Here is a 20,833-nt window from a genome sequence, read left to right on the forward strand (position 1 = left end):
CATTAGTAATGAGGATGGAGAAATTCTAAAGATGGCAACAAATGGGAAGTGAGGACCTTCCCTACTCTGTTCCTTCTCCATAATAGTAATACAGATACTAAAGGTTGCTATTTATTTATTTTATTTATTTTTGGCTGCATTGGGTCTTTGTTGCTGAGCGTGGCCTTTCTCTAGTTGCAGTGAGTAGGGGCTGCGCTTCGTTGTGATGCGCCGGCTTCTCGTTGAGGTGGCTTCTCTTGTTGCGGAGCACAGGCTCTAGGCATGTGGGCTTCAGTAGTTGTGGCTCACGGGCTGTAGAGCACAGGCTCAGTAGTTGTGGCACACGGGCTTAGTTGCTCCGCGGCATGTGGGATCTTCCCAGACCAGGGCTCGAACCCGTGTCCCCTGAATTGGCAGGCAGATTCTTAACCATTGTGCCACCTGCGAAGCCCCCAATGGCTGATATTTATTGAGCATTTACTATGTGCTTGATACTGCACTGCATGATGTTTTCATAGATAGCATATATAATATAGATAAGGGAACTGAGGCACGGAGCGATTAAGCAATTTACTTTGATTACCCAGCTAATAAGAGACAACCAGGATTTTGTTCCAGTTCTGTCTGCTTAACCACTTCTTAGAGCATTTGTCCATAAGAATCAGTTTATTCATACGTGTGCAATCAAAATGCATCCACGATTTTGCTTGTAGCCTTCCTGAAGGTGAAAGTCATCAATAAAGGTTTCTGTCTAGTAATAGACAAAATTTTTTCCCACAGTGAATTTTCATAATGCCTAATTATAAGCTGGAAATTTGTCAGAAATCTTGACAAATACAGAGGCTAGTGGGGGTGGGGGTGGAATTACCACTGTACTGAAGTAAATATTGAACTGAGAGGGTAAAAAAAGAAATGCTCTTTTAGTAAATTAACCATTCCTCAGTGGTGGATTTTGTTTATAAGGTCGCCATTTGTCTCTCTTGAGTTTTTGTAAACGATGGGTGAAATTCATCTAAGTCAATTTTCTAGAACATTCAGTGCTGTTGTAAAACAAATGATAAACACTGATGTGCTGCAGAAATAAAAATTGGCCGAATCTTTTGGGAGGTGCTGCAGAGAACTGGGACATGCACAGTCAGACATTTTAGAAACCTGGAATTAACTTTCAGTGCTTTTTCTTTTAGATTACTGGTACAACTGTAAAAATAGAACCAAATGTGTGAATGAAGGGAGAGGTTAATTTCACAACTTGGGAGAATTTTTTTTTTTCCCTTCAGTGGAGTAATGGTGTTTAAAGAAAATTTCCTTCACTGAAAGGGACGCTGTCTGGAATTTCCAGCTAAAAATGAAAACATCAGATATAGAATGACTGACTTCTCTTATCAGCAATTGGATACATTCAGCAATCTTTCATCTTTACTTTTATCTTTCCTTCATTGACTGCAGTACTTTTGTCATCTTGATAGAATCAGCCAAGCTTTCCTTATAGAAACATTGGAAGAGATTTGAAATCCTGCTATCTTTTTGCAGAGAAGTGGGGGAATAAATGGAGTTGAGGTTGCCGGTGGGGGAGGGAGTGAAGTGGGAAGGATCATTGTTATAAAGAGTCCTTGGATTCTTAAGCCTTGGAGAACGCAAAGACGCAGTTTAGTACTGGTGACTGCAAACCATTCTTTCCATAATTGTTCCATTAACTCTGTGTCTGTTTTTTTTTCCCTCTAATATTTTTATCTCATAAGAATACATGATTCACAATGAGAAAAGTAGGATTCTGGGTTGGAAATTTCCCTATCCATCTATGGTTAGAGACACGTTCAGAAAATACCGTTTAGTTTCTCAGGGTCCCCTAAGTCTGTATGCACTAATGTAATTTCTGATGGGCTTGGTCATCCCCACTGGATGACAATACCAGTGCCTCATGCTCCCAAATCCTCCATTTCTGTCCTAATATTTAACATTTGTCCTGCTTTTATGTTACTGCTGTTTGGGGATTAAAAGTTTTATTAAAAGTCTTAAATAACTAAAGCATTGTTTTTTCCTTGAGATGAGTTCTCTCTTTTTTGTTCTATCAGAGATTTAGTCACAATTTTTTAGTGTCACCTGACCTGCAGTTTCAGAGATCAATAATCACAGCTCTTACCCTCAGAAAGCTTACAGACCAGTAGGTAAAACTAAGTTGTATGAAGTGAGTGAAACTATAGTTCATAAAATATTTTCTATCTTCCTTGGACCAACTACACTGGGAAGGCAGGGCATGTGTGGATAAGAGAGCCATGGTTCAAATCCTGTTACTCTGTGATTTGGGATATCTTACTAACCTTACTAAGCCTTGATTTCTTTACCTGCAAAATGATACCAAGCTCCTAGGAGTGTTGTATGAATCATATGATATGATACATGTTAAATATTTATATAACATGTCATATATAATTTGGGGGTTCAGGGAGATTCTCTCTTAAAAGCAGTTCACTTTAAGATGAGTCTGAATGACATAGAAAGATCCTTCTAATCACAGGGGAGCTACATGTGCCAAAATGGTAAAGAGTTTGGCCGCTCTGAGAAAGAGAGTAAAGGCCAGTGTGGTTGAAACATGTAAAAGGGGGAAAGTTGCTTGGAGGTGTAAGGAGTCCAGATCGTTCGGGGCCTAGTATGTCACGGCAGGGAGGTTACATATTATTCTAAGTGCAATCAGAAGTGATTGAATGTTTATGCAGGAAGTTGCATGATCTGAATACTATTTTTAAATTCGTTACAGAGTGGAGAACACATTCTCAAGAAGCAAGATTAAGACACATGAAAACAGGTTAGAAGACCCTTAGAGTATCCTAGTCTAGAGATAATAATAGCCTGGAATAAGTAGTGCCAGTGGACAGAGCTGAGAGATCCAGTGTAATCAATAGGATTTGGTAAGGAATTGGATGTAAAAGTAAGAGTGAGGAAAATGGCAATTATGGTTCTGTGGCATGAGCAGCTGGGTCAAGGGAGTTGTCACATATGAAGATGGGGCAAACTGGACGAAGAGCAGTCTTGGACATCTCAATTGAAATGCTTTTGAAAGATTCAAGGGAATATATCAAGTGGCATGTAGATGGTATGTGAAGCCATAGAAATAGATGTGATCACCTAGGGAGATGGTATGAAGTGAGAAAAGCTGAGGGCTCAGTACTCAACCATGGAAAACTCCAAAATTTAGAAGACATGTAGAGGAGAAGTAAACAGTAAAGGAATGAATAAGTAGTAGCCAGAGAAAAGAGAAAACCAGAAAGCATAGAATATTCAGGAGAATTGAATGGTTACCCATATCCAATGCTAATTAAAGAGCTAATAAATTATCAAAAAACATCATGGGATTTGGTAATGTGAAGCTCATTGGCATACAATAAGTAGACAGAACATTTAATTTTTTAAGATGTTATTACATTTTGACATACTGACTAATCAATTTTACTATTGACTAACTCAGTAAATACATAAGATTAATTCTATTTAAGAGTCATGTTATTTCCCTAAGTGGCGGTATATTTATGTTTCCTTATTTTATTTTAATGTAACTGTACAGTATTCAGGGAATAATAATAAAGTATTTATGCCAGTCTAAATTTATTTCCCCCAAAGTGTAAATTGCTTGAACTCAGCACTTTCTTCATACTTGTATTTTCAATGTCAGGGTGGCTAGGTACTGTTGAGGAGGGCACCTCTAGGGGGTGCCATTCACGTAATCAGGTGGTTCTCAACTGTGGACAATTTTATCTTCTGGGGATATTTGGCAAAGTCTGGAGACATTTTGGAATGTCACATTTGGGGCCAAATATGCTACAAGCTTTTAGTGGGAAGAGGCCAGGGACACTGCTAAATATCCTACAATACACAGGGCATCCTCACCAAACAAAGAATTATTTGGTCCAAAATGTCAATAGTGCTGAGGTTGAGAAACCTGACATTGACTGTGATGCAGACCTGCTCAGTGCCTACCATGAGGTGTTGGCAATCATAGTTCTTGACTTGAGTTTTTCTGCAAAAGAGTAGGGATCTCTTACTGTGTTTTTCATGGTCTACCAGTAAGTTTGTATAGTAAATAATCTTTGAATTTCATTTTTATCCTGAGACTTGGTAGAAAGAAGTGAATCAATAAAAGTCAAGTACATTTGTATGAACTGCCTCTGCAGAATTAATTTTTAACAGAATTCATCTGTGTGGTTAGAAGTAGAAGACAGTGCTCCACCCAATGGATGTTAGAATTTTACATCAGAGCTGGAACCTTTAAGTAGAGTTAGTTCCAATGCTAAAGTGTATATTATGGAAGTCTTAATGTTAAAAAATAATTTTGAAAGTTATTAGATCCATTTTTAAAAACCCTAAAAGGTCCCATCCCTTTCTTTAAAAATAAACATTTTTGCTTTTAGCTTATTATAAAATAGTTCATATATCTAAAATTGTGTGGAAGTATATATAAATATAATAAACTACTAGGGACACATAACCAATTTAGGAAGTTGAATATGACCATTACCAATGAAGCTTCCTGTATGACTCCTCATCCCCTTTACTCACCCAAAGGTAAACATGATTCTGAATTTTTGTTTATTGTTTCTTTAATTCATATTAAAGTTTTACTACATATATATGTACATGTATATAAACAAGGTATGAAATTAGAGTTTTTAAAATGCTTATGTCTATGAAATTAGAACACTATCTTAAACCATACACAAAAATCAACTCAAAATAGACTAAAGACTTAGGCATAATACCTAAAACTATAAAGCTCTAAAGAAATGATATAGGGGGAAAGCTTCATATTATCAGCCTTGGCAATGATTTGTTGGATATGACACCAAAAGCACAGGCAACAAAAGCAAAAATAGGCAAGTGGGACTTCATCAAACTAAACAGCTTCTGCACAGCAAAGAAAACCATCAACAGAGTGAAAAGGCAGCTTATGGAATGGGAGAAAATATTTGCAAGCTCTGATAAGGAGTTAATATTCAAAAAAATATAAGGACCTCCTACAACTCAATAGCAAAAAAGCCAAGTAACCTGATTAAAATGGGCAAAGGACTTAAATAGATATTTCTCTAAAGAAGACATACATACAAATGGCTAGCAGGTGTATGAAAAGATGCTCACTCTTGCTAATTATCAGGAAAATACAAATCAAAACAATGATATATCACCTCACACTTGTTAGATGGACACTAAAGAAACAAAATAACAAGTGTTGATGGTGTTGCAGAGAGATTGGAACACTTACGTACTATTGGTGAGAATGTAAAATGGTGCAGCACTATCTAAAACAATATGGAGCTTTCTCAAAAGTTAAAAAATAGAACTAACATGTGATTCAGCAGTCCCATTTCTGGGTATTTATCCAGAAGAATTGAAATACTGTAGTGTAGTATTACACTTAAAAAATTGTTAAGAGAGTAGATCCCATGTTAAGTGTTTTTTCCACAGTTAAAAAAAATGTCTATGCCTGAAGGATGGATTGGAAAGGGAAAGAATGGAAAGAATAAAACAAGGTCAAGGACTGTTTTAGAAATGTAGACACGTGGCTCTGAGGCTTCGCACCAAGGGTGAGGACAGTGGCACTGTTAGAAAGGATTAGACATCTTTTGTGACTGTATCCATGGGAAAAGGATGAGCCTAAGATCAAAATGACTGTTTTAAACATGGTGGTAGAATGGAGGTTTTATAAACAGAAGTACAGAAAGAGACAGGGGACAAGAAACATATAGAGTGAGATTGATTTTGTACTCTTTGCCTTCCTTCAAAATCGAAGTACCATGTTCATTATCTGGACCTCTCTTTGCCATGGCAACAGGACATCTAAGAGTTTGCTGTCTCAGAGCAATTCCAGATAGGGATATAGTCGTTGTTGAGATGGCAGAACTGGAGACAGATATTTGAGAGTCTTCAGTGTCGGGTGCAAGTTGAAGCCATATGAAAGGAAAAGTAGGGACAGAAGGGATTTTACGCTTGGTGAATGCCCATAGGTAATGGTGGGATTTAAAAAACCAAAAACTATGAGCTTTTTCTATTGTTTTTTGCTTATTTTTGTTTTAAAATCCTTTATCAATTTATTTCTATTCCGTATGCTTCCTCTGTCTTTCTTCACAGTATGCATTCTTGTAGTGGATTAACATTCAAAACTAGGATGGATTCTTGTGATGAGAAATATGATATGGTTTGATTTGGAATTCTTATATTACTTGGAACAAGTTTTTAATCCTGTTCGAAAAGGAGTGTGAAGTGGCATCAGTGCTAGGTAAAATGGTGACATCCGCAATGTTTGTTTCTGGGGCTGCCATTCCCGTTTTTATTGGTTTCTTTGATCCTAAATTTTTACCTCTTCAAAATAAGAAGTTGATCTAAATAATGTGTAAAATCATTTAAAGACATTTTTTCTACCTTTTGAGCTTTTCTCGTTTTATGAACCTTCCTCCTACCTGTTAGGGCCTAAGCCTAAGGGGTTCACTCTGCTCTTTGCTCTCTCACACCCAATTTAAATGTTTCAGTGCTACACTCCCTTTTCTCAGAGGCCTGCTAGTTACTCATGCTAATGTGTCAAGTCTGTATTATTCACAGTAATTTACAATACGCTATTATTGGCCTAATGTATTCACTCCCAGATGGCATCTTCACTGAGGTCTTCATGTCTGCACCTAAAGTGGAGCTTAATGGAGGACTATTCAGGAACTGTGGCAGATGTAAGCCAAACAGGTCTATATTAGTATTATTTATTTGTACAAGTACCTTTTTGGTCCATATTTATCTAACCTTTATCAACGTAAGAGAGAAATTTAAGAAAGACCTAAATTTTTACATCTTTCTTACCTGACATGCTTTTCAGAAGAAATTTTTACTTTGAAAGTAGTTAACTTTCTTTTATTCAACTTACACTTGAATTAATGAACTAGGTTATTAAGTCAATTTTTATGTTTATTATGTTCCCGCATAGGACAGGCTTAGGCATATGCTATAGCTGCTGGGTGTTTTAACTATTCCCATATGAAAAGTTATACAAACAAATAGTAAACCTGCTATTTTAGATTTATCTATAAGAAAACTAAAATTTTATTAAAAATATTACACCAGAATTTTGTGGTTTTGCAAAAACACCATGAATGAAAACCCAGTAGATAGGAGAAATAGTATTTTATATTTACAGTTAGAACTATATCTGATTGGTTCAAAATGATAAGAGTTAGATTTTTAAACTTTTTTGGAGCTGAACATTTCTTAAGTTTCCAAAAGAATAAAGATATTTAAATAATTAAAATCATTTTATTATTAAAAACTGAATTAAGATGACAGTGAAAGAACAGCCTCAGGTATGTGACTCTGCATCTTAAAGTGGTACATTTAATGTTTATGCAAGAGTAAGAGTTTTTTTTTTTAATTTATTTAAAAAAGTGATTAGCACCTTGGATGTACAGCTCCTAAGATTTTTTTTGTTTGTAACACTGCATAAAATTTAAAGCGTTTTTTGCTTCAAAATTTGACCTACTTAGAAAAGTTCTGATAATTCCAATGTAACGTATTCCCTCAGTTTTGTAAACGCCTTGGGTAATGTATTGGAGAGGCAAATAATCTCATCAAGAAGCGTAATGGACCCTATCGAATTTCAAGATATATTTTTTTCTACTACTTCTGCTTCAAATTTAGTTCTGTGTTTAATGATACCACACTCTACTGGTAAGGGTACTTTTCCAAGTAGTTTAACTCTCTTTGCATACAAATGGTGTTTTGGTCTGGCTGTCATTGTGGATCTTTTCCTTGAAATGAGGTGACATAATTTGATTTTTTACAGTCAGAAAAAAAAAGTATTTGTTCATCTTGAGAGATTAGAGAAAGAAAGATTGTCACTGAATAAAATTCATGGCCTGACACAATTCGAAAAATGGGTTGGTGCCAGCTAGAGAGAGCTGGAAGGAACTCTTACTTGGTTGAAAAGTACGATTGATCTGGTAGTAAAGGAAAATCTCCAGGATCACTCATGTGGGGCTTTGTAATGGAGAGGAAAGGATCCCAGTTCACCTTCACCTTAGCAAACACTTTTCCCTGCTGGATTCCAGTGAGCTGCATATTTTAGTCATAGGTGTTAAATTTTGAAGGCGTCTCAAGAGACTCTCTTGACAAGTAAAATAGTCTTTATTATGTAGACTTTTACAGATAAAATACTTACGGTCCTGAGAGATATTAAGCAACTTTCCCAGGAACTCAGATATCACCACCCTAAAATTTGAGTCTTCTCCCTTCTACTGCTGTCTCTCCCTAGATGCTATACTGACTTTTTTTTTTTTTTTTTTTTTTTTTGCGGTACACGGGCCTCTCACTGTTGTGGCCTCTCCCGTTGCGGAGCACAGACTCCGGATGTGCAGGCTCAGCAGCCATGGCTCACGGGCCTAGCCTCTCCACGGCATGGGAGATCTTCCCGGACCAGAGCACGAACCCATGTCCCCTGCATCGGCAGGCGGGCTGTCAACCACTGCGCCACCAGGGAAGCCCGCTATACTGACTTTTCCAAGGAATGTCAAAAATAGGATCTGATTTTAACAAGTGGAAAGTGTCCTTATGTAAATGTCAGGTTTGCTTTGACTTACATATACCTCAATGAAGAAACACAGTGAACTGAAGGATGATTTAAAAGCAGCTTGGGTAAGCCACTACAAAAATATATTTAATAGTATATAAAATATTTTTCTCTGCTAAGTAGAATAAATCAGATTATCAAGCAATATATTAATTATATATGGAGGATTTTTTTCCAAAGTAAAATGAAGACATCACAAGAACAAACTGATTCAGTTTTTTAGTTTGCAAATATCATCTTAAGTAAATATTTTAGTAAATACATATTTTAAAGTTCTTGAACTATATACAACACAGAGTATTCCAAGTAAACATGTAGGTTAAAGTTAGGCAAAGCCTTATCTTGGCTATATTTGCCAGAAAAAAAAACTTCCTTCATATTTTGGAAGATAAACATGATTTCATATATGTAATTGACAAAAAATTACTTGTAGGAGAAACAATCATTTTACTAATGGTTATGAAACAGCAGTTGAAAACTCTGAAATCATGGATTCTAGGTAATAAGAATAAAGAATTGCTTGCACAGTTCTTCATGAACGATGCTGAGAAAAATACTGTCAAGAAAGAATTCGGTACAGTTAAATAATTTAATTTGGTTTTTAAAACTGAAGTTAAGAAATGCAAACATTTTTGTCCTTTAGGGAAAAACACTTTCCCTTCAATCCGTTTTAAAAAAAAATAAACTGTTTATTGCATATGCATCTGAAGACCACATCATACTCATTTTCTGTAAAATTGCTTAAAGAAATATTACCTCAAGTTAAATGTTCAGTTGGAACTTGCCAGCTTCTCAACATAAGGTATCAGAATGTTTTAAGGTCATATTATCATGAGCTGTTGTCTAAGTGGATAGATATAATGTCTATATACTCAAATGGAACAAGTTAATTTAAGTGTGGTAGTTGAAATTGTGTTTTATGATAGAACATGAAATTGTCTTTATTTTGAATTTATACTAAGTATAATTATAGGAAAAAACAATCCAGAAACATTAGATTTTTTTTTTCCGCATGAAGTGCTTTAATCCTCTATTTTATTCCAGAGACATTAGTTTTCATTTAGTATCCCACTGAGATAGTAAATAGCTTAATACGTTCTTTCATATTACTATCTAAGCATTTAAATGTAGAAAGAGACCAAAATTTTGACTCCTACTGCATTTGAATATATGAATTTATATGTACATGTGTATAAATATACAACAATAAACGTGTATAGAATGCATCACCATATTATTTTTATTTGTAACTCATGAAATACAAAATAAAGAAATCAAAATTATCTGCTCGCAAGTGAGGAGTGCCATCCCCTTCTCACATTTCTCTACCAGGTACTCTTGTTCAATAATGACAGTGAGAGAATGATGCAATAGGAAAAGTCTACCTTGTTATTTAGGTGTTCTCAGGTGATAAGGTCTTAGCACATGTATGTTTTCCTATTCCCTCTCAACTGCCACAGAGTTCAGTACTTAAGAAGACGGATTTTGTATAAATCTCTACTTTAGTATTTTTGTGCATGTGCATTTGCTTAAGTGATTCACTTTAATGTTTTGATGACTCTGAAGTCATATGTGTAGGTCTCTGAAATCTACAGTACTCAGATATTAAGAACAGAGGTGTCACCATCAGTTGGCAGTTTCCTTAAGTGGAAATTTCTCTTCTAACTTTTAAGAGCTCAAGTTGCAATTAAGTAGACAATGTGCATGTGATTAATATTACTCCCCAGTCTCCTTGTTTGTTTACACTCTTGGGTCAGTGCTGCTGATTTTATGCACTTAATTGCCACTTGTGACATATGCCCATGTGCACAGTTCACTAAAAATGGTTCTGATGGGGACTCACTGGGCATATGTAATTTTTATGCATCATTTCAGTCAGCACATGAGAAAAAATCCAGATGATGATATCAAGTATGTGATTTTTTTTTTTTTTTTTTTGGTTAAGTCATTGCTAATGTGTGGTGTGATTGGAGCTGGGCGTTGAGACATCATGGCAAGGGCATTGGTCTTGAAACCAAGATGATCTGGGTTTTAACATAAACAATATCATTGACTAGCTCAGTGACATTTGCAAATTGAGTTTACCTTTCTGAGTCTCAGTTTCCTCATCTATAATGTCTACTTTGTAAGGTAGTAGTGAAGGTAAAATGAAATACTTTATATAAAGCTGGAGCCTAACCTTCCAGAAGACATAGGTAAATTGACTTTATGAGTCTCAGTTCCCTCATCTACAGTGTCCACTCTATAAGATGATAGTAAAGGTAAAATGAAATAATTATGTAAAACTAGAAACTAACCTTCTGGAAGGCATAGACAGTGTCTAGTCTCTAGTACAGTGTTTGGGGCATTAATAAGTACTCAGTAATTCTTTGAATTAATTAAGGCACTTAGAACAGTTGGTGTTGAAGAAATATTAGTTCCATGCTTTTCTGTTTTCGGAGTTCTATATCTCAATTTACTAGCTAACAATAGTCAAAGACTTCAGTTCAGTAACTTTTTTTGGTGGTGGGGGTCCTAATTTCCCACATAATACAACATTAAGTGTGATTTTGTCAGTTGGTCTTTTCATGGCTTTTCCTAAAGGCATATGATTTCACTGGATGCAGTGGCAAAAATTAGCCACTAAGAGGTTGATACTTTTTCATAGAAAGGGCAGAACATGAGTTAATGTAATTAAGTGTGTGGTAAATTTATCCCCACTGTAACATAGTCAAGTAACTAGCATAATAAGCTGTTAAATTTTCAGAGATGGCAAAGGGTAGCTGTGGAGTGAGACCTTAGATTCTTTTCGTTGAAAAGCATAGGTGTTGGAGTCTATTGCAGAAAATGTTAGCTTTCTAAATCCTTTTTGTTTTTTACAAAATTCTTTCCCCCTTGTTCCATGGAAATAAAATTGTAGCTGAGCACATGACTGACCAACTAGGCACTACAATTCTCATTCCCCACTTGAGGTAGGTATGGCCATGTGACTAAGTTCTTATGAACAGAACGTGAGTGATGTGTGTCACTTCTGGATCTGTGCTTTAAGACTTTTGTTTGTCACTCTCCATGCTCTTTCTCTCTCCTGGTGGCTGGAACCTCAAATGGTTTTGAGCCAGCTTCAACCATATGTTGACAAAAGTGCTCTTAGTCTTCCAAGCCATATATTTCCAGAGAACCATATCTAAATTCTAAGCTAGAGAAAGTGTGACTCCCCTTTTATCAGCAGATTTTCTGATCTGTAAGCCAACAGAGAGAAGTAGTTATCAATAGTCGTTTGAATGACATAAAGCTCTGCTTTACCCTGTGGAGGGTGCAGAGAAGCAACGTTTCTGATCTTCAGGTGGAGGTCTAGTCAATGAGAGGATAAGACATACACATAACACACCATGTGATGTAGAACAAATAAAAGGCAATGACAATAATTGCTTAGAAGTTCAGGAAAGGGAGCTGGCACAATGTGCTGGGCTGATCAGGGAGGCTTGGAGTAGGGGTGGAGGGAGGTATTTTCTGGGTCTTGAGAGACTATTGGAGCAAGGAAAGTAACTTGAGCCAAGGTGAGTGTGCTGAAAGACCATGATGTGTTTTAGTTTGGGTTCATCCCAACCCTAAGCAGGCCCTGAGGCAAGGAATCAAGTTTAAGTCCTTTATCAGGGAGGAGATTCCAGGAAACTCTTAATAAGGGAAATGAGCAAGGGAATGGAAAGCAGCCCCCAAGGTAATATGATATCAAGTAAGTTGCTACCATGAATAACTAAGGCTTAATTCTACTTGGGGAACTGAGGGAAACAGTGTACAACAGTGTATATGCTTGCCAGAGATATTCCACCCAGGGGTAAAGGAGCAGAGGTATTTATATGCCCACTCATGACCCTAGTCATTGGTTGAGGGCTGCTGATCAGAACTTAGGGTGAATGTGGGAGTGTTCTGTCCCCAGCACTTCTGGCCACTGGAAAAGAAATACGGGTGCAGGCAGTTGGAAATCAAAGTCTAGCCAGTGTATACTGTAATGGTAAAGGCAAATAAGTATGGAGGGACCATCAACAGCATCTGCTACAGCACGTTTTCAGAAGCAAATCTGAGTGAAGTAGCTTTAGACATGTTCCCAAACTGTGTTTATGTGGTTCTGAGGTAGCAGCAGTTGTAAAGAAATAAAAGATGATAGTAAGACAAGTTTAACTAACACTGAGTAATGTGGGAGTAGTTTGAAATTGACCAGTAGATTCTGGTCCTTCCACACACAGCTTTGGTGCCTCCTCATATACTGTTCTAATCATTGCTACTGCTGAATACTTTTCCTGTATGCCTTTGATCAAGGCACTTTCCTGTTCACAATCCTTGGATGGATACCAATGCTGGTACGATTAAGTCTTAACTCTAGACTTAAATTCAAGACTGCCACAATCTTTTCAACTGCTTCACCAACGTTTTCAGTATAAATTCTTCACTCCAATCAGATTGTTTACTCACCTTCCTCCTGTTATTATGGACATGTGAAATACCTCCCACTTACTAATATTCTTCCCATTCTCCTTATCCATTTCAGCAATCCTCTTTCATAGCCATCTGTCATGACCATATGAGCCAGCAGTGGCCTCACTCCTTATCCCTACTGCACAGTTCACATTGTGACATGTCTTCTGTTTATTAACTTGAATTATTATTTCTCAACTTTATTATTCAATTTATTTGTGTGCTTATGTCTTGGCTCCCCAGCTGGATTGTATACTGTTTGAGAGAGATAGTTCTATCCTTTTTGGGGTGGAGGAGTTTTGCTTTGAAACCGTACTGCCTGGGTTCAAATCCAGGTTCCACCATTTATGAATTTTGTGTCTGTGGGCAAGTAATTGATGCCTCAAAAGCATGGGCATTTACAGTGATCAATCCGGGAGTATAAAAAATGCACATAAGTGAAACATCTGCCTGATACGTATTAGAAAAGTCTCTTATTGTGAGAATCGTCTTGAACGTTGACTTTTGTGGAATGAAGGTTATTATTTAGGGCCATTAAAAGAGAGCCAAAGTCCTTCTTGTTACATCATCTTCTCAAATTAAGTGCTTAGCCATCCTTAGATTCTAAAAATATTTTCTAATGTTATAAAATCATAACAATCAAAATCATAGTTATATTTTAAAAACAGTAATCACATACATAAGAGCAATATATATCATTGTTTATTGATATATCACCAAAGATCATTGTGGGAAAAGGAAGCTATGCATCTGTGATTCTCCATCTCACCAGATACACTTTCTAGGTAATGAAAATACTTGAAGTCCTGCAAAAAGCAGAAGAGAAATATTTCAGAAACTAGCAAATTACGTATATATGAAAATGTTACAAACAAGTTAGATTCTTTGTTAAAAGTTATCCTATGATTCTGAAGAGTAATGAACAAATTCTTTATGTATGCATAGACAACTTCTTCAATTTAAATAAAAATTTCAGCGCCTTGTCTTAGTTTATGTTTACATTCCTGACCAGCTTAACATTTTAACAGTATTGTGAACCAGTTTTGGTTGTTAAAGACTTCTAATGAACTTGGTTCTGGTCAACTAGATTACTTAGAATGTGAAATTTGCAAAACCAAGCCTACATAGAATACTGTAAACATTAAAGAGGAAAAAATCCACTGTTTTAGCCCTGTTTTCTTCATAGTCATGTGGGTTTGTTTGAACACATACAAGAAAGGAAAACTTTTCTTGTAAGGAAAAAAATAAACTTGAGCTCTGATCTGTAATTATTTAACCTGTGGAAAGTTCACAGCCTTACTGTTGGCTATGAATACAACCTACTTCCCCCTAAAGTGACATTTGATTTGCATTTAGTACTTGGTAGTGGATTTTAAACATTCTGAAGATTTAAAAGTTTTGGTAGCCTCTGTAGATGATTGAAGATACACTACTTTGTGAGAAAAACGTGTTAGATCTGACCTGGATAGATGTTCTGTTAATCTTTTTCTTGTGCTAGATTTATAACAAAAAGTAGAGACTATCTAAAGCCAGAATATGTTATGTATATTGTTGATATGAAAAGTTGCTAGCCATTATTTTCCCTCTTATTTATACTGGTCCCCAATTTAAACTCAAATTCTGGGGATTAATGTGAGTTTTTATGGATGAACATGAAGACAAGAAAACAGAGCCCATCAGATACCTTCTTGGCCGTATCTTAAGGCCACTTCATAAGGCAGGTTTTACCTGTGTGTGCAGATGTAGAAACTGAGGTCCAGAAACCTCAGGAAACCTGTCCAAAGTCACACGTCTGGTGAGGGGAGAATTAGCATCAACTCCAAATCCCATGCTCTTGTTTATGGTTGTTGATGTCTCTACATCAATCCACATTGCCTGTATTTTATTGCACAATTTTAAGTTTACTGAGACTGACCAGAGTTATTTGTAAGGCTGTAAGGCTGGGCTTGTTGTATACTGTTTGGGAAGAATTGAAGTGTGTCATTTCTAGGACAATGAAATGTTCAGTCCTTTAGGCAGTATTCATTTTTTTCTACCCACTGGACATTTATCCTTGGTTTAAACACCCATTTCCTTCAAGATCTTTCTAATGAGAATTTGTGGATTTTCCAAAAAATATATTGTGTCAGTGACAGTTTATTCACCTTACTTGCATAGTTCGAGGAACTGCTTGTTTAAATTTAGATACTGTTTCTGATGAAATGTTTTGACAAAGTGATACCAGCTTGATACTATTTAAAATATTTTGACAGATGGGAAAATTGTTTCAGTCTGAGTTGAGCAATACTTTTTTGCAGTATTTTGCCAGTTAGAAAAAAAAAAAAAATGGTAAAGGTAGCCTTAATGTTCCCGAAAATAACATCCTTCCATTCTCCCTGAGAAAAGAAAGGGCTCCATTCAGTCATAGATTACAATATGTGTACCGCGTATGTTAAGAATTCAGGCAGTTAAAACAAGAGGGAACATTTGGGGATTATTTCCAAACAGGGAACATTTATTGTTCTGTAAGCAAACAGCACCTAAAGAACTTTTAGGAAGGTTTGTTGCTATAGCACTTTATCAGAGCTTTCTCATGCTCTGGAGAGCGTGCTCTTAATTAATGATGCTGAATCACTAGGATTTAAAAACTGGTTGAAAAAAATCCTCAAATCCAATTACTTTTATATCTTGAATTTTTAGAATGCTAATGTAATAAAAATATTTAAATTTCTCAAATCAGTTGCAAAGGAATAAAATACAAGTGATCTTTACATTTTCATTATTTTAAGCAAATATGTTAAATAAGGCAGTGGTTCTCAAAATGTAGTTGCTGGACCAGTAGCATCAGCATCACCTGGAAAACTTGGAAGAAATGCAGATCGCTAGGCACCAGGCCTTTTGAATCAGACAATGGTGGAGTCCAGCCATCTGGGTTCTATCAAGCCTTCCTGATGGTTCTGATGCGCACTGTAATTTGAGAACTACAGAGATAGAATAGAGGAGCTATTTTAGGTCTTCTTCAAATGATCCCACGGAGCTTCTTCCACATCTGCTATGTGGAAAGAGAAGGAATTGGTGGGGAATGATGAGGGAAGTTTTCCAGGCTCCTTCCAACTCCTGACCTGTGTCACCTCAGAGAGTCTTGGTTTTCTATCACAAGGTTTTAGATGGGTTCTGCTTCTAAACAATGTCTTGAAAACCACTGGGATACATCTTTCTTTGGAGGCCAGTGTGGCCCAGAAAGACTTCTCAGGGTGATAGTATCTCTTTACTGTGCTCATATTATTCTATCCATGTGCTCTTGAAACTGGGTTTGGCTAGTAAAGAAAGAATTGCTGTGTGTCTCAGCAATAGCTTCATGCTCACCAGACTCCTAAGGAACATATGTGCAAATCAGAATGCCAGTTTTATTTTTCAAATTACAATGAGAAGCATAAAAATAAAAATTATACAATACTCATGTTTAACTCTTCTAGTTTATTCTTACTGTGCACAAGTTAACATTTAGAGTTAGGGATATACTTGTCCAGTGATTGGTGAAACTGATTCACTCCTCTGCCTTCTGCAGAGTGCTGCAGGTGGGTTGTAGAATTAATAACGGATTGTTCCTTTGAAACATAGAATCAAAGGCAAGAAAATCTGGTATTTTCTCCAGGTCATCATAAACCTGTATAAATCTCCTCTCTCTCTCTCTCTCTCTCTCTCTCTCTCTCTCTCTCTCTCTCTCTCTCTCTCTCTCTCTCTCTCTCTCTCTCTCTCTCTCACACACACACACACACACACACACACACACACTTACTATTTACTAGATTGCTGAGGGCCCCTAAATTCAGTATCTCTCTTACTTGAAGCCATGTTATATAAACTTACTATATTATTTCTGTCTACTTTCTGTTTTTAAACATTTTCCAAATTATCGTTTACAATTATTTCTATAGATATTTTAATATTATTAATTAAACTTTAGTAAGATCTATGTTTCTATGTAATTTTTTGCTACCATCAATTATATTATGATTTTACTTGTTTACTTTTCTGAATTCTGCAGATGATAATGATGATGACGACAAAATATATTATCATTATTACAACAAAGATCACAGAAGGTAACAGAGTGCTTACTAAGTGCTAGGCAGTGTACTAAATACTTGGTATTTATTAATACATTTTTTCCCTCATAGTCAACATATAACGGAGGCTTTTAAACTTTTGAACATGACCCCCAGTGAGAAATTGAGACTTAGTAGTATGTGATCCCTCTATGTGTATATTGTATATGAATGGAAAAATTCATGATAAACTTTTAGTATGTTTAAAACTCATTTTTTTCTATTCTATTTTATTTTATTCTGTCTCGTTTAATTAAAGAAATGCCAGTTGTGACCCAGCAAATTGATTTTATTACTCATACTAATGGGCTGCAACCTGCAGAATGAAAAACTGTGCTATCAGATTAGGTAGTACTATTAATCCCTATTTTACATATGAGGAGATAGACATAACAGAGTTTATGTAAATTACCCAAATTTACTAAGTAGCAAATCCAGAGTTCAAACTTGGGCAGTCTGTCTTCAAAGCCCTTACTCATAACACTATGTCTGTCTTGCCTACTAAGAACCTTTAGATTGTGGTACAATCAAGGAGGACTGTACCAAAGTAGAAGGGCTTAGAGCAGAAGGGTAAACATTGGCTAGGGAGTGGCTTTGGAGCCACCTTTCCATTGAAGACACTTTTTTTAAAAAAAATCTTTATTGGAGTACAATTGCTTTACAATGGTGAGTTATAACAAAGTGAATCAGCTATACATATACATATATCCCCATATCTCCTCCCTCTTGTGTCTGCCTCCCACCCTCCCTCTCCTGAAGACACCTTTTTAAAACTTAGAATATGTGCTTGTTTGGGGAAGCTTTTGTAAAGAGGCTGATGGAGATTAAAATGGAAGGGAAGTGGCTATTGCCACCAAACCACCTTCTTTGTGCTACTTCGGGAAATTTAAATAATTCAAAAAATGGTTGGTAGAAAAGATGTTTACTCAAAGTTAAAACAGTCTTTGGTATGTGGAGTTTCCTGGTGAGTGAAGAGAAGATGAAATGGAAGTTATTTGAATAGTTGTCAGGCTTTTTGTCCTGCTCCTCCATAGGGTATATAGTTAAACGTGAAAGACTGCCAACTTGGCTGAATATTCTTGGACACAGACATTATTCTTTCCCTAGTGTTACTAGATATGATTTTAAAATATGTATTAGATATCCAGGTACAAAATGCAAAGATAGAAAAGCCATAGAGTGAAAAGTCTGTGTCTCTCCCCCTTTTTCCTTAGTTGTTCCTCTTCTCTCTCCTGAATCAGTCACTGCCACCTGTGTCTTGTATGGTCCTTCAGAATCTTGTGCAGTGTGTGTGTGTGTGTGTGTGTGTGTGTGTGTGTGTGTGTGTGCATTAAGTGCAAACATATTTTAACACATTTTCTATGTCTTGCTTTTATTCCCCTTACAGTACTTCTCAGAGTTTGTTCCATGTGTAGAATTGCCACCCTGCCTTCTCCTTTTTCACAGCTGCATAGTATTTCCTTGAATGGATTTTCTAAAATTTAACAGGTTTTCTATGAACAGACATTAGGTAATTTCTAAGCTTTTGCAAGCCTCATTATTTTACATGCAAATTGCCCTTAGGGCTCAGAGTCCTTTTTGTGGTCTTTTGTTCCTAGAAGAAGATTCACAGCCCTCTACATCTTCAACAGGGAGTGATAAAGTTCAGACTGTTGCATAAGGTCAGGTTTGTGTCAGGAAGTTGCTTGATCTCAGTTTTCTTCATTATCTGTTTTTAGCTTCTGAACAGTAATCGTGGTAAGAAATCTTCGTATCTTGCCTTAGACAATTTTCTCTTGGAAGATAAAGTGGTCCCTGTGAAAGGGTTCAAGGAACACAATTTGCTAACAGTTTAGTGGTTTGATTAGGGAAGTTGTGTGTTTATTTCTAAAAGGACAAAATGTTTGTGCACTGAAAGTTCTATCTGCTTTATTATTCACAACCACTGAAACTTAGTCAGATTTATTTTCTTATTATTCATGGACATTTGGAAAATTATGTGGAAGATATGTATTTTCTTAAATGCATGATTACCTATTGCTTTGTCCTACTCTTTGAAGACAGATCCGTGAACTGCTCAAGTTTGCAAAGAAAACGTGTCTACACTCTCTGATTTTTCTGTCATCTGTGTATTTTAAGAATGGTTTAGCCAGTTTCAGACAAAGAATATTCAATATTAGTGATAATTGTATGAGAAATAGGCCAGCAAGGCAATAAAGTGGAAAGTTAGTAGAAATGTATGGATGGATGATTTGGTCCATCCTACATTTTTCTGACTCAATTATATTCACACTAACTCATAGATAACAAAATTGGTGCTATGTAACACATACTCTGAAGAAAACAATGCTGCACATTCTTTGAGAAGTGATTTCAGAATTTAATATTTTCCTGTCAGGAGATTTATGACCTGACATTGAAAATTATTAAGGCTCAGATCCAAATACTTAGTTCATTTCCTCTTGCTCAGCATTTAGTAAAGATGTAGAACACACTAACCAGATATTGGTTAGCCAAGCTTGTGATTCAAGATTTGATATCCTTGTCACCATGTGTGAACTTTGGAATATTTGGATTTTAATATATGCAAATGATTTTATAATGTGTTATGTGTTAGGTGAAAAATTATTACACATGCCAACAATTTAAAATGCTACTCCTGAATATTTTATAAATCTCTGGAATAATAACATACCCTTAATGAGCATCAGAAAGTTTCTGCTTTCTTTGTTTGCTAAATCATGTGGCCTCCACTATACTTAATACACTGCCTCAATTTATCCTTTTTGTGCTAGGAATTTCATGTTAAAATAGATAATAATCAACAATCCAGATTGGACTGCCATCACCTTCACATGCAAAGTTTGATTTAGAGATATTTGATACATTTTTGGAGACGTTCCAGGGACCTATATTGGTTAATTTGAACCTATAGTTTGGTTGTATACAAAAGTAAAGTTAATCTAAGTGGACAGAATCAATACCCTTCTGAATTTAATTAGATGGCCAGCATCCAAGCAAGAGATTATTCTTTTTAGTATCTTTCTATCCTCTTTTCTTACAGGGTGAAGTAACTCCTTTGCCAAATTATGTTGGAGAGTTCCCTGGTGACAGGTACTATAGAAACTCGTAGCTGTGCTGTTAGCAGATGAGACAGAGGGGAAGGGAATGTGGGCAAGGAAGCCATTGTATTCTGGAGACAGTAATATGCCTGCCCTATCTCCACATCACAGCCCAGCCAAGGAAACAATGTCCCATTTGCAGTGGATCTGCAGTGACTGTTTCTAAACCAAACTTGTAAATCATGATATGGTGCTTCTTTGAGGCTGAAGCATTCCAGGACAGAGAGACAGGAATAGTAGGGAAATGAATCATAAATTAGAATGGACTTGCAATTTGAGGATACTATTTATAGTTATGTTTGATAAGGAATGCCTGGGAATGTGGCAATAAATTGAAGCTGAGGTTTTATTTCAGGTAATAACTTTCTTTTTATCTCTGTTGGAGAATGAGTAAAACAACCTAAAGGAGTTTTAGAAGGGCTATAGGTGGTATAACCTTCATCAGTCTTTATGTTCAATGCCATCAGCGGATTTTTATGTCACTGACAAGTAGGTTGTTTACAATGTTTAAAGAAGGTGATTTCACTCTAGCTCCATGAAACAACTGAGTTGAGTTGTTATGGTTGATACTATAGAAATTACTTGATGGGTAGATCCCTTTTTAGCAATAAATTTAAAAT

At 36.1% G+C, this 20,833-nt stretch overlaps 1 protein-coding gene across 20 annotated transcripts in view; it reads left to right on the top strand.

The window, feature by feature from the left end:
* Positions 1-20,833, top strand: part of HDAC9 (histone deacetylase 9) — a 1,021,922-nt gene that overhangs the window by 206,282 nt on the left and 794,807 nt on the right. The window contains exon 1 of one of the 20 annotated variants that reach the window (XM_067042607.1): positions 20,159-20,205. The exons of 18 other annotated variants lie outside the window; for them this stretch is intronic. In XM_067042607.1, the coding sequence (XP_066898708.1) occupies positions 20,181-20,205 (25 nt within the window). In that variant the 5' untranslated portion in view covers positions 20,159-20,180. Of the gene's footprint in view, positions 1-20,158; positions 20,206-20,833 lie in introns of those variants that run through there. One more of the 20 variants, XM_067042621.1, reaches the window with a different exon arrangement.

The sequence above is a fragment of the Kogia breviceps genome, chromosome 9, assembly GCF_026419965.1.
Source record: "Kogia breviceps isolate mKogBre1 chromosome 9, mKogBre1 haplotype 1, whole genome shotgun sequence".
NCBI lineage: Eukaryota > Metazoa > Chordata > Mammalia > Artiodactyla > Physeteridae > Kogia > Kogia breviceps.